This window comes from Oncorhynchus keta, chromosome 7 (assembly GCF_023373465.1).
Source record: "Oncorhynchus keta strain PuntledgeMale-10-30-2019 chromosome 7, Oket_V2, whole genome shotgun sequence".
NCBI classification, from domain to species: Eukaryota; Metazoa; Chordata; class Actinopteri; order Salmoniformes; family Salmonidae; genus Oncorhynchus; species Oncorhynchus keta.
Genome location: NC_068427.1, coordinates 35,741,573 through 35,755,283, shown reverse-complemented (window position 1 = coordinate 35,755,283; position 13,711 = coordinate 35,741,573). Strand labels below are relative to the sequence as shown.

General features: G+C 40.9%; 1 protein-coding gene across 1 annotated transcript in view; it reads left to right on the top strand.

Annotated features, from left to right (window-relative positions):
- LOC118385852 (low-density lipoprotein receptor-related protein 1B-like) overlaps nt 1–13,711 on the top strand; it is a 359,442-nt gene that overhangs the window by 241,101 nt on the left and 104,630 nt on the right. Inside the window, exons 51-52 of the mRNA XM_052521799.1 lie at nt 6,708–6,827; nt 7,777–7,905. Coding sequence (XP_052377759.1) covers nt 6,708–6,827; nt 7,777–7,905 — 249 coding nt within the window. The remainder of the gene's footprint in view (nt 1–6,707; nt 6,828–7,776; nt 7,906–13,711) is intronic.

Sequence of the window (13,711 nt, the reverse complement as noted above, 5' to 3'; positions counted from 1 at the left end):
TGTTTGCTACATCTCGGTAAGCACGAACCAACGCCTTTTGGACATTTTTTTTTGGTGCAGTTCCGGACCAGACTTGATTTCAACATCCACAAACATTGGTTTTTGGTCCAGACCAAATCTGAACCAATCATAGACGTCTATGTTTGGTTCAGATTTTGTCCGGTCTGGATCAGCCTTGATTTGGCCCAAACATAGACGTAGAACACCTATAAATTACTTATTTTGAACTTTCATTCAGAACCAAAAATGATTTCAACATCTGCAAACATCCGTAAAATATGTATTTTCATTATTTGGAAAATAAGTATTTTCAACTTCATTCAGAACTGTCTGGCAAAGACGCCCTTTTCAACATTCTGGAAAATAAGTATTTTCAACTTCATTCAGAACTGTCTGGAAAAGACGCCCTTTTCAACATTCTGGAAATATGTATTTTAAACATTCAACGTACTTATTTTTAGACGTCTTTTCAACGTCATTATTCTTACTGGGACTATTCTAGTTTTGCGGGGGCAGCATTTTCTGGTCTCACCTATGGCGGCAGAACGGCAAGGACCGGCCCTGGCTTGTCTGAATTATTTCTAGACAACCACAGGAAGACACAAATCCAGTGTTAGCAGTGACAAATCACTAATGATTGGAGTTAATTGTCTCTACTGGATATTGTATTGTTCAACCTCATTGTGTATTTAATTGCTTGCCAAGTTGTCTGCTAGCCTACTTATGTGTATAGAGCATATACCTCCAGCCTTGATATTCAAATAAAGCCACTTAAAAAGGACACAAGGGTGCTTTTTTTTCTGGCTTTGAATTAGCATATTCTCCCCTTGTGTGTAACAGTTTATGAATTATCCATTAGTCATTGTGAATTGTTACCAGAGATGGAAACATGTGGGTTCACTGAGAAGTGGCTGACATCTGAACGGATCACATGCAATGTTCTCCCACACTGTCCTTTCACACGGAACCTTGCACATGGAACCCTCTCACCAGGGAAGACAAGAACACGTCTACCCTATCTCTTTGATCCTTTCTAATGTGCGTGTTACTTACCATGACAAAGACTTTCCACCTAGATAGCTAAACCAAAATTGAGTCATGGTCTGGTAAATAGAATTTTCAATCAAACAGATGACTTATTTATGTATACCGTTTATGTTTCATTACTTTTGCTGTCAAAGTGATGAAGAAGGATCTTCCAAGAGCGTTTGAGTGCCACTGAGGTGGTAATACTTATCCTGACCTGCATCACAGCTAGGCTTCAGATTAATACATGCCCTGAACTACTGAGGAATTAATTAATTTAGACAGAATGGCCCACACAAATAACACTGTCATATGTTATTAACTGTCTTGAAGAGTAAGATCATGTTTATTGAAGTGAAATAAATCACAGTAGATTAAGAGCAGAATGAGGTTTGGTAATCATGTTAACTGGGTGACTCAATTTCATCTAACACAACATGATTCTGTGTACCATCAAATGACTGAAAAACACATTCCCATTCATTTAGCTAAGTGCTTCATTATTGTTTGAATTTATTTGAATTTGAAATAATGGTATTGCGAATTGAAAATGTACCGTAGCTCCTTTCAAAACTAAGCAGAAGGATGCTGCTGTTTAAATATCATTCAGTCTGTTAGATGTTTAGAACTGGCAGTCTCAGGACAAATGGAAAATATTCCCATTTCCTTGATAAACTGAAAGTAAAGGAAAAAGGTTAGAAGTAAATGTCATTATATCACTGGAAATCCAGAATCTCACAACTGATTAGATGAAATACTTGTCTGTCATTGTAAAATGTCTGATGATCTTTCCCTGTACAGTAAAATACCACTGAAGCCTAAGATATGAAATATTAGCATCTCCAGAATGAGCCTTTGTCGAGATATCTGAAAGAGACAGAGGCATTGGATCTAGGCACCCAAAGCAGGGTGGTTCTTTGAATTTAAATGAATCCAGATATGAAGGTACATATGTGTTCCTGTCTGTGCGTAGGGCTGTTGCGGTGACCATATTACTCAAACACCGGAGGTCACAAGTCATGATGGCAGTCAAATTCCACGTGGTAATTAGGCTTCTCCAAGCTCTGATGCTGCCAATGGTCAGGAGTAGTCTACCAAGCTTGCTAACTGCCTGGTCCTCAGCATTCTCCTGTCCCCCGATTTACTCTGACATAATTGCAAATGTAATCGAAAATCGAATCAAACACTTCATGAGAGCTCATGTTGCACAACATTTCTATAAGCTATGCTATGGCATGAGAAAACTGAATTTTAATGGGCTCTATTAAAAACAGGAGGATCCCATCAGTTTTCTACAGGTTAGGCCTAATATATTTATTTATGAAGTTTCCTAATATTAAGCACATTTCGTCTCTTTATAATAGGAGTATAGCCTACCTGACTGGCAAGCACATGAATCACGGGAATAGAGTCCTCCATACGTTATTTAAGTGCACAGATGACATGTATTTTTTCCCCTGTCCCTGATTCGAGACAGGTGCGTGATAATGGTTCACTCTAAATCAAAACTCATTTCCCAAATATATTATTTAGTATATGTAAAGATGAGAGTAAATCAAGAATAGTCTGATGGGTGACAATATTGGGCCTATCACTTGTGAATGATGCCCAGCTTGTGTGCAGTCAGGCAAGAAACAGCACATGCCATTTTTGCAACTTTTTCTAATCATAGTCGCAAACCTCACGTAGCCTAGCCCTAGCACTCACCGACCGGTAGCACTCACGTCTGTAACCATGAAGTGTTTTGAAAGGTTGGTCATGGCTCACATCAACACCATTATCCCAAAAACCCTAGACCCACTCCGATTTGCATACCGCCCCAACAGATCCACAAACGATGCAATCTCTATTGCACTCCACAGTGCCCTTTCACACCTGGAAAAAAGGAACATCTATGTGAGAATGCTATTAGTTGACTACAGCTCAGCGTTCAACACCATAGTTCACTCAAAGATCATCACTAAGCTAAGTACCTTAGAACTGAACACCTCCCTCTGCAACTGGATCCTGAACTTACTGACGGGCTGCCCCCAGGTGGTAAGGGTAGGTAAAAACACATCCGCCACGCTGATCCTTAACACGGGGGACCCTCAGGGGTGTGTGCTCAGTCCCCTCCTGTACTCCCTGTTCACTCATGACTGCATGGCCAGGCATGACTCTAACATCATCATTAAGTTTGCCATTGACACAACAGTGGTAGGCTTGATGACCAACAACAACGAGGCAGCATATAAGGAGGAGGCAGAGACCTGGCCGTGTGGTGCCAGGACAGCAACCTCTACCTCAACGTGATCAAGACTAAGGAGATGATTGTGGACTACAGGAAAAGGAGGACAGAGCACGCCCCCATTCTCATTGATGGGGCTGTAGTGCAGCAGGTTGAGAGTGTCCACATCACCAACAAACTGTCATGGTCCAAGCACACCAAGACAGTTGTGAAGAGGGCACGACAAAACCTATTTCCCCCCAAGGAGACTGAAAAGATTTGGCATGGGTCCTCAGAGCCTCAGAAGTTTCTGCAGCTGCACCATCGAGAGCATCCTGACTGGTTGCATCACTGCCTGGTATGGCAACTGCTCGGCCTTTGACCGTAGGGCACTACAGAGGGTAGTTTGTACGGCCCAGTACATCACCGGGGCTAAGTTCCTTGCCATCCAAGACCTCTATACCAGGTGGTGTCTGAGGGAGGCCCTAAATAATTGTCAAAGACTCCAGCGACCCTAGTCATAGACTGTTCTCTCTGCTACAGCACAGCAAGTGGTACCGGAGCACCAAGTCTAGGTCCAAGAGGCTTCTAAACAGCTTCTACCCTAAAGCCATAAGACTCCTGAACATCTAATCAAATGACTACTTGCATTGTCCCCCCTCTTTTACACTGCTGCTACTCTCTGTTATTATCTATGCATAAGTCAATTTAATAACTCTACCTACATGTATATATTACCTCAATTACCTCGACTAACCGGTGCCCCGCACATTGACTCTGTACCGGTATCCCCTGTATATAGCCTCGGTATTGTTATTTTACTGCTGCTCATGAATTATTTTTGACTTTATTTCTTATTTTTTAGTTTTTTTCATAAAACTGCATCGTTGGTTAAGGGCTTGAAACTTGATTTGATTTATTGGTTTTGATAAGGTTTGTATCACAGCTAAAGCAGAAAAATTACTTCTTAAAATTAAGCACATTAATCTGTTTTACAGCGGGAGTAGAGCATAACTTTGAGAATGGCATTTCCCGCTGATTGATTTCATTTTGGAATATTGCACGTATAGTCTACTGTACTGCCTTGTGTACTTTGCTGTGCTTATTATGTGAAAAAATAGCCTAATAGTTGATCAACATTTTAAACTAAACTTTCTGATCTGTTGCATCAGCATAATTGGTTTTAAGCGTTTTTTTAATGCTTGTGGTTGTATTCATTTGGGATCTATAGTATCCCACAACTGTCCCAGACTGTGTTTAGAATATTTATTTCTATGCACAGAATAGAATAGGTTAGCTTTTGTACTATGGGGGATAGTAGATAGACATAGGCTAATGCTTCTGCTGCGTTAGGCCTACTCATCTTGTCGGCTGCTGGAAAGTAAATGTGAACAGTTCTTCCAACATCTTCAATATGCGCCTCGGAATTCAATATGGACGCGTGAAGTTGCATCCTCGATATGTCTGTTTTCACTTGTAGCCTGTGAGTAGGACCCAATCATGTGACGGGCATTGGCTAATAAGAATTGGGAGAGATCTGAGAGAGCCATGTGAGTGAGAGCTGCTTCGGCCCACGCAGCCGGGGGAAGGGAATTATTATATTCAGCCCAAGGGCACAACGTCCACTGGCCGTACAAGGCATGGATTTTTTTAGGGGGCTTTACGGACACACAAAGGGGATACCGCCGGGAAATTCAAGGCATTATCAAGTGCTTGTTTAATTGTGAATGTGAAACTGATGAAGTGTGTGCAAAAAAAGCCTTACATGCAACTTTTTTCATTAGAGTCGCATCATGCAGCCTTAGAATGTATTAAAAATCGAAACATATAGCCCATTTGTATCACAACTAAAGTTGCATAAATACCTCTAAATTAAGTATACAGGAGGAACTGTTTCTTTGTTAACTACTCAACACAGAATATCCGCATGTGAACACTCCCTCAAATCGTTTGAAGGAAATATCCTTTCTATTCTCTTCAGCTATGTTCAATTGAATTCTTCATTCTTTAAAATAATATAAAATTATGCCATGTAATTCAAAGCAAATATTGTCTGCTAAATGAGCTAGTGTAACCCACAGCCATAATGTATGACATGTCCAGATCATGGCCTAACATAAGGACAACTCAGAGTATGCTATTCTGTTCTTCTGACTACATTTTCTTCACATCATGTTTCTTTAGACCTGTTTGAAGTTAATCATGAATTTATTGTGATGGTGTAGGTTATAATAAATTGATTTATTAGACTTTTTAAAATGTAGATTTACATTTACATTACATTTAAGTCATTTAGCAGACGCTCTTATCCAGAGCGACTTACAAATTGGTGCATTCACCTTATGACATCCAGTGGAACAGCCACTTTACAATAGTGCATCTAAATCTTTTAAGGGGGGTGAGAAGGATTACTTTATCCTATCCTAGGTATTCCTTAAAGAGGTGGGGTTTCAGGTGTCTCCGGAAGGTGGTGATTGACTCCGCTGTCCTGGCGTCGTGAGGGAGTTTGTTCCACCATTGGGGGGCCAGAGCAGCGAACAGTTTTGACTGGGCTGAGCGGGAACTGTACTTCCTCAGTGGTAGGGAGGCGAGCAGGCCAGAGGTGGATGAACGCAGTGCCCTTGTTTGGGTGTAGGGCCTGATCAGAGCCTGGAGGTACTGAGGTGCCGTTCCCCTCACAGCTCCGTAGGCAAGCACCATGGTCTTGTAGCGGATGCGAGCTTCAACTGGAAGCCAGTGGAGAGAGCGGAGGAGCGGGGTGACGTGATGTTCCAAAGGTCTGCGTCAGTGGCTCGTAGGTTATGCGTGGAAGTCAGGAGATGCTTAATGTGTTTACGGACTTCAACGGTCAATTACTGTGAGACCGGCAGTGATTTGCTTGACAATCATCGGCTGACAAAAGTTCATGACCGCCCGAGCTCTATCTGTGCATCTGTGATTATGTACAGTTCAACAATAATTCTGTTGATTTTCAGCATGGAAAGTAGTGACCCTAATAGTAAAAGCATATATGAATAGACGCCAGAAGTTAAGACCGAGCCTGTACCGTGTACCGTGTAACATTTGCACTTGTCTATTCTTACTAGCACTGACTGCTAATTACTGCTTTATTGAGAACACATTTTACTTACCATGACTGCAATGTGTGTTATTCTGCATAATTCCATTAAGTAAAGCTCCAGCCTTTTGATTCTTATTGTTATTTTTACCAGTCACCTCCCCTTGGAACACTACAGAAATTTTTATATTAGAAACTGAAGAGGAGAAAACACCCACAAAATATTTTATTTGGCTCCAAGTCACCCTCTCTGGAAATAGAAAGGCTAAGGGGCAGATGGTAACCCAAACACTTGTTGTGCTTTGATTAAAAATAACTGGGCGACTTCTACTACTACAGGGTATTGTTGTTTTTGTCCTGTTTTTCTTTCACTTACGTGTTTTGATTCATGGTATTATGAATGTGCTTCTCCCCTAGACTCCTCTTGCCTGTGGAACCAGTTTGCCTGTTCTAAGAACAAGTGCATCGCCAAGCAGTGGCTGTGTGATGGAGAGAACGACTGTGAGGACGGACTGGATGAGAGTGTGCAGATATGTGGTAAGTACCCAAGGTCATATATCTATACTTTGGGTGAAGATTGCATGTATTTCAAACATGTAGTTTGAGACCCGTCTGAGACCATTCCCAGCTGGCATTACAACCTGATTACAACATTGTTTTGAGACCAGTTGGTGACGTTTTAGACTAGTTTCTAGACTATTGAAATGATAACACAGAAATGAAGTTAGAGACATATAGAAAATACTTTGATGGGTGGTGAGGCCAAGAGGCAGAGCAATTTCACCATGTAAATGAGATGTAACAATAATGAATTTGCCAATAAAAAGAAATAATCATACAACAATAAATATAAAATGTTTGCCGAGAATATTGATTGGTATAATTGGATTTTAATGGAAATGTCAAGGCGATATGAATGAAATAGCCTTAAGCTTTTTCCTTGCACTTCTGCAATCAAAGCAAGAAAGTCCATTTTAAACAGACAAGCATTATTGAGCAAATGTACTTACCTTTATTGTCACAGTATGAGGCTTTGTATTGTCTCTGAGGCCACATAAAACGTAACAGATCTTGTACGATATAGGCCTCTGCTTGAATATACAGATTCATTTGACCCTGTTTGCTACAGCAGGAAGATAATCCTGCAGCAACTGGAAATGTGATTATTGTAATTAATGGGCCCTTTTGTAGGGGATTATACATTTTTCATAAGGGAAAATCAAGTCTAAACTGTCAAAGTGGAAATTACAAACTTCAGAAGCATTTTTAAAACTAAAACAGTTATACAAGTTTTACATATCCTGCATTGCAGGAAAGTTATCCAGCAACAGGGTGATCAAATTAAGATCCTAGATCTGTCAGTGGCAGGAATGGATATGATAATTTTTCCATCCTTTACGTTATTAATAGTTGTCCTAGGTTATAGTTCAGCTTAGCCCTTTCTGCAGTTTGTTTGACCTGCCTCTTTCTCTCTATTGACTCTCAGGTTTGGTAACGTGTGCTCCAGGGTTATTCAGCTGCCCTGGTTCCTACGCCTGTGTCCCTAAACGCTGGCTCTGTGATGGGGAGAGAGACTGTCCTGATGGCAGCGACGAACTGTCTGCAGCTGGATGTGGTAAGTTTTCCATATTAATCTGAAATAGTAAGGACTGTATTGTCTGTGGCTCTATCTGCTGGTGTGATGTTGTGTCATCTACAGTGCATTCAGGAGGTATTCAGACCCCTTCAATTGATTGGACGTCATTTGGAAAGGCACACACCTGTCTATATAAACGTCCCACAGTTGACAGTGCGTGTCAGAGCATTAATCAAGCCATGAGATCGAAGGAAGTGTCTGTAGAGCTCAGAGACAGGAATGTGCCGAAGCACAGATCTGGGGAAGGGTGCTAAAAAATGTCTGCAGCATTGAATGTCCTCAAAAACACAGTGGCCTCCATCATTATTAAATGGAAGAGGTTTGGAACCACCAAGACTCTTCCTAGAGCTGGTCACAATTTGGGGAGAAGGGCCATGGTCTGGGAGGTGACCAAGAACTTGATGGTCACTCTGACAGAGCTTCAGAGTTCATTTGTGGAGATGGGAGAACCTTCCAGAAGGTCAACCATCTTTGCAGCACTCCACTAATCAGGGCTTTATGGTAGAGGGGTCAGATGGAAGCCACTCCTCAGTAAAAGGCACATGACAGCCCACTTGGAGTTTGCCAAAATGCACCTAATGGACTATCAGACCATGAGAAAGAAGATTCTCTGTTCTGATAAAAACCAAGATTGATCTCTTTGGACTGAATGCCACACATCACGTCTGGAGGAAACCTGGCACAACCCCTTTGGTGAAGCATGGGGGTGGCAGCATCATGCTGTTTGGATGTTTTCAGTGGCAGGGACTGAGAGACGAGTCAGGATCGAGGGAAAGATGAACGGAGAAAAGTACAGAGAGATCCTTCATGAAAATCGTCTCCAGAGCGCTCAGGACCTTAGAATGGGGCGAAGGTTCACCTTCCAACAGAACAACGACTCTAAGCACATAGGCAAGACAATGCAGGAGTGGCTTCGAGACAACTCTCTGAATGTCCTTGAGTGGCCCAGCAAGAGCCTGGACTTGATCCCGATCAAACAGCTCTGGAGAGACCTGAAAAAAGCTGTGCAGCAACGCTCCCCATCCAACCTGGCAGAGCTTGAGAGGATCTACAGAGAAGAATGGGATAAACTTCCCAAATACCAGAATGCCTAGCTTGTACCCTCATAACCAAGGAGACTGAAGGCTATCGTTGCTGCCAAATATGCTTCAACAGTAAAGGGTCTGAATAGTAATGTAAATGTTATATTTCAGTATTTTATATTATTTCTAAAAAACGTTTTTTTTTTTGTTATCATGTGGTATTGTGTGTAGAATCTACATGAATGGTGATGTTGTTGATTCACTTGATACTTGCTAGCTTCTAGCCGAGTTTTCCACGGATGTTTTCTCTAAAACTACCATGAGCAAGTATTTAGTAGAAGAAGAAGAGTGAATGAGGCTGCTATAGCGAGCAGGCCCCTCTGTTGGCCTAAACAAGCACAACCTGATTGAGACGTCAACCGGTAGGCTCTGCTGCCCGGTCTTTCTTGCCAAGTAAAATATTATACTTTGCAGTCTGTTTTTAACGCACAGTTAACTACAGGGACATTTCTGGCGACAGCGCCAGCCGGGGACAGGCCACCAAAAACAGGGACGTCTGTTCACCCTAGTAGATTGATGCGGAGAAAAAAACAATTGAATCCATTTTAGAATAGGGCTGTAACGTAACAAAATGTGGAAAGGTAAATGGGTCTGAACACTTTCCAAATGAACTGTTTGTCAATGTTAAAGGAAAATTTCACTGCTAGACACTATTTGGGATGTTTTTCCAGTCTCGCTCTAAAATGATGAGTTATAAAAAGTGTTTTGGACATAATTATTATTTATATTTTTGCGCTGGGAGAGTTCGACCAATGACGACATCGGTTGAATGAGTATGCTGTCTGATCTAAAAATAAATAAATGGAGTAATGTTTTGTAGCAATTGTTGTGGCATTTGTGTTTCGTCAATTGCAATTGCGAGGATATATTGTTGTCCTTATTCAATAGAGCAATTGGACTCAACGATTCTCATATCTGCCACAAAATGGCAGGGTATCTAGATTGACTCATTTTCCCTGGCTTTGTAAAGATTTCTGCCTGATGAGAACCCTACTTCCTTGCTCAATTATGTTCCCACCCTTGAAGGCTTTTCAAAATGGGGGCGGTACTAGTTTCTACAGAATCACAGGAGCTATGTTACTGACTGTCTGAGATTGCTAAATAATTACAATGACTGCTTCTGATGATTCCTCTCACCAAGAAGAGCTGGAAAACAAAAGTTGTTTAAATTAATTTACATAGGGACATACAGCCCTACATTTCAGCTGCAATAAACGGAAGAGGAATTGATACAGCGACAACAAGAACTGCGAGACCGGCAAGCAGCGATGGGGAGCCACGGTCAGACTTCAACTCGTGGTGCTCATGCGGTGCTTTCCAGCCATCCCGATGGAAGAGGAATGTTTGTGCTGCATCTAATTCGATTGCCGACAGTTCTTACTGTGTGTGTGTGTGTGTGTGTGTGTGTGTGTGTGTGTGTGTGTGTGTGTGTGTGTGTGTGTGTGTGTGTGTGTGTGTGTGTGTGTCAGACCATCAACGTTTTGCACACACGGATAGACGGGTGCTGGAGACGTTCTTCAAAGCTTCCAAACTCAACTGCCGGTGTCAGCCTAGACCAGCTGTACCAGGAGGACAAATGGGTCAATTGTTTTGTTGTCGGTAGCAAGCTAACAATATAAGCTTTCGTGATCGAATCGGCCATAACCGGGCTTGCTAGTACCATTACAAGTCAAGTTAGCCAAGTTTAGCTAGCTAGCTTTGTTTGCTTTAACCTAAATATAATGAACCCTTATGTTATAGCTAGCTAGTTAGTTAATGTTAGCTTGCTAGTCTAGCAAGCCTCAGTGCATCTTATTTGGAGCAAAACTGGAGAAATGTTTTGATGATAAAGAGTAAAGGAATGACTTTGGCATTATGACTCATAATAGTCTTTGAGTTTCTATACCTTGTGTTGTAGCTAGCTAGCTAACTAATGTGTGTCTGTACCATGCTGCTACATACAGACTAGATACAGACAATACACAATAATTGCCCATGAAGGTCTAATAGTGTTTTTGTCATTCTCTTATAGACAATACCGTTTGGTGGCCTGCAGATTATTTTTGGAGTTTGTTCTACGTGGGAAGAAGCTAGGCAGAGGACACTGAATCCCCTTGCCTGCGTGTGTTGTTGTTGGCCATTCGAGCAATTTATCCCTCACACAATGGTCAGTAGGTTGGATACAAAGAAGATGATGACCTGAGGAGATGTGAAAGGTCCCATAACAACAATCTCACCTTGTGACCTCACTGCACCCACCAAACACACCATATGCAAGTATTCCCTTTGTAGAACTGTAGTATACAGTACCAGTCAAAAGTTTGGACACCTACTTGTTCAAGGGTTTTTCTATATTTTTTCACTATTTTCTATATTATAGAATACTAGTGAAGACATCAAAACTATGAAATAACACATATGGATTCATGTAGCAACCCAAAAAAATGTTAAACAAATCTAAATATATAAAGATTTTGGATTCTTCAAAGTAGCCACCCTTTGCCTTGATGACAGCTTTGCACACTCTTGGCATTTTCTCAACCAGCTTCATGGGACAGTCACCTGGAATGCATTTCACTAAACAGGTGTGCCTTGTTTAAAGTTAATTTGTGGAATGTCTTTCCTTCTTAATGCACACTCTTGGCATGCTCTCAACCAGCTTCATAGTTTTGATGTCTTCACTATTATTTCCAATGTAGAAAATGGTACAAACAAAGAAAAACCCTTGAATGAGTAGGTGTGTACACATTTGTGACTGGTACTGTATATTATAAGCATTAGTAGTATATTTTTCTGCTACTATATATATGTCATAAATTGCCAGAACTGTTCCTGCATACTGCTGTGTAAACTCACCTCGATCTCCAGAGCAAATAAACATTGTATTGAATACAAGCTATGTCTACTTATTTGCTACATTGACCGAATAATCGTCTTTTTTATTGAAACATGTTTACTTGCCAGCAAATGAACGTTGAAATGATACACCAACTCCCTGCATCATTTGTTTAAGCAGTATGATTGGTAGCCAGTTACTTCCAAATACATGTCATGAATATTGTAGCTAGATACAATGAATTGATCCAGGAGTTGAAGTAAACACTTTATTGGTTTCTGATGCAGTAGGAATCATTTAGTCACTGGTTAGTACACTTGTAAAAAATATTCTATTAAACCTTTTGTCAAACTCCATTATATACATATGTACAAGAGCTAGCAATATCTATACCACAATTCAATTGTGAGCATATTAGGCATTCTACTGTATATTATACTACAACATCAGTCTAACTAAAGATGTTGTGTTGGTTGAATGTTCCAGGCAGGTTCCTGAATGTTCTTCAGCTGGTGAACCTTGTCTTGTGTTGGGCAATGCCAGCTGGTCTTGCAGATGCACTCCATGACTTTTGACTCAGACTATACACTTTGGCTCTTGCCAGCCCCGTGCAGTCTTTTCCTCTTTCGAGTCAGATGATGTTGCGCTTGTTCCTGGCTGAAAGCTTTCATCCAATGGGTCTACATGATCTGTACTACTTAAGCTGGTGTCGAGGTCATCATCATCGAAATCAGCAGCAGGATTAGTCTGTAGGAAACACATTAGTCAGGGATTGTGGTTTGCTTACAACCAGGAAACGTAGAAGGCCTGTTTCTACTGGTGAGATGCAGAAATGCTTGTACAGTATTGCGTGTAGTAAGGAAATTCAAGATTTGTATGGCACCTATTATATGTGAAAAAAAATATATAACACATATTATTGGACGTATACAGTAAAATAGCAGCAGTGGATTTTCGCTTTATTTGTTTTTGTAACACAAGTGTTAACCTGTTGCGACGAGCAATCCCGTATCCGGGATCGTAATTATAGCCTCAAGCTCATTACCATAACGCAACGTTAACTATTCATGAAATGAAATAAATATATTGGCTCTCAAGCTTAGCCTTTTGTTAACAACACTGTCATCTCAGATTTTCAAAATATGCTTTTCAACCATAGCAAAACAAGTATTTGTGTAAGAGTATTGACAGCTAGCATAGCATTAAGCCTAGCATTCAGCAGGCAACATTTTCACAAAAACAAGAAAAGCATTCAGATAAAATAATTTACCTTTGAAGAACTTCAGATGTTTTCAATGAGGAGACTCTCAGTTAGATAGCAAATGTTCAGTTTTTCCAAAAAGATTATTTGTGTAGGAGAAATCGCTCCGTTTTGTTCATCAAGTTTGGCTGAGAAAAAAAAACGAAAATTCAGTCATCAAAATGCCAAACTTCTTTTCCAAATTAACTCCATAATATCGACAGAAACATGGCAAACGTTGTTTAGAATCAATCCTCAAGGTGTTTTTCACATATATATTCGATGATAAGTCATTCGTGGCAGTTTTGTTTCTCCTCTGAATCACATGGGAAAATACATGCAGCTGAAGATTACACACCAATTTCGACGGAGGACACCAGGCGGACACCTGGTAAATGTAGTCTCTTATGGTCAATCTTCCAATGATATGCCTACAAATACGTCACAATGCTGCAGACACCTTGGGGAAACGACAGAAAGTGTAGGCTCGTTCCTGGCGCATTCACAGCCATATTAGGAGACATTGGAACACAGCGCCTCAAAAATCTGGCTCACTTCCTGTTTGAAGTTTCATCTTGGTTTCGCCTGTAGCATTAGTTCTGTGGCACTCACAGACAATATCTTTGCAGTTTTGGAAACGTCAGAGTG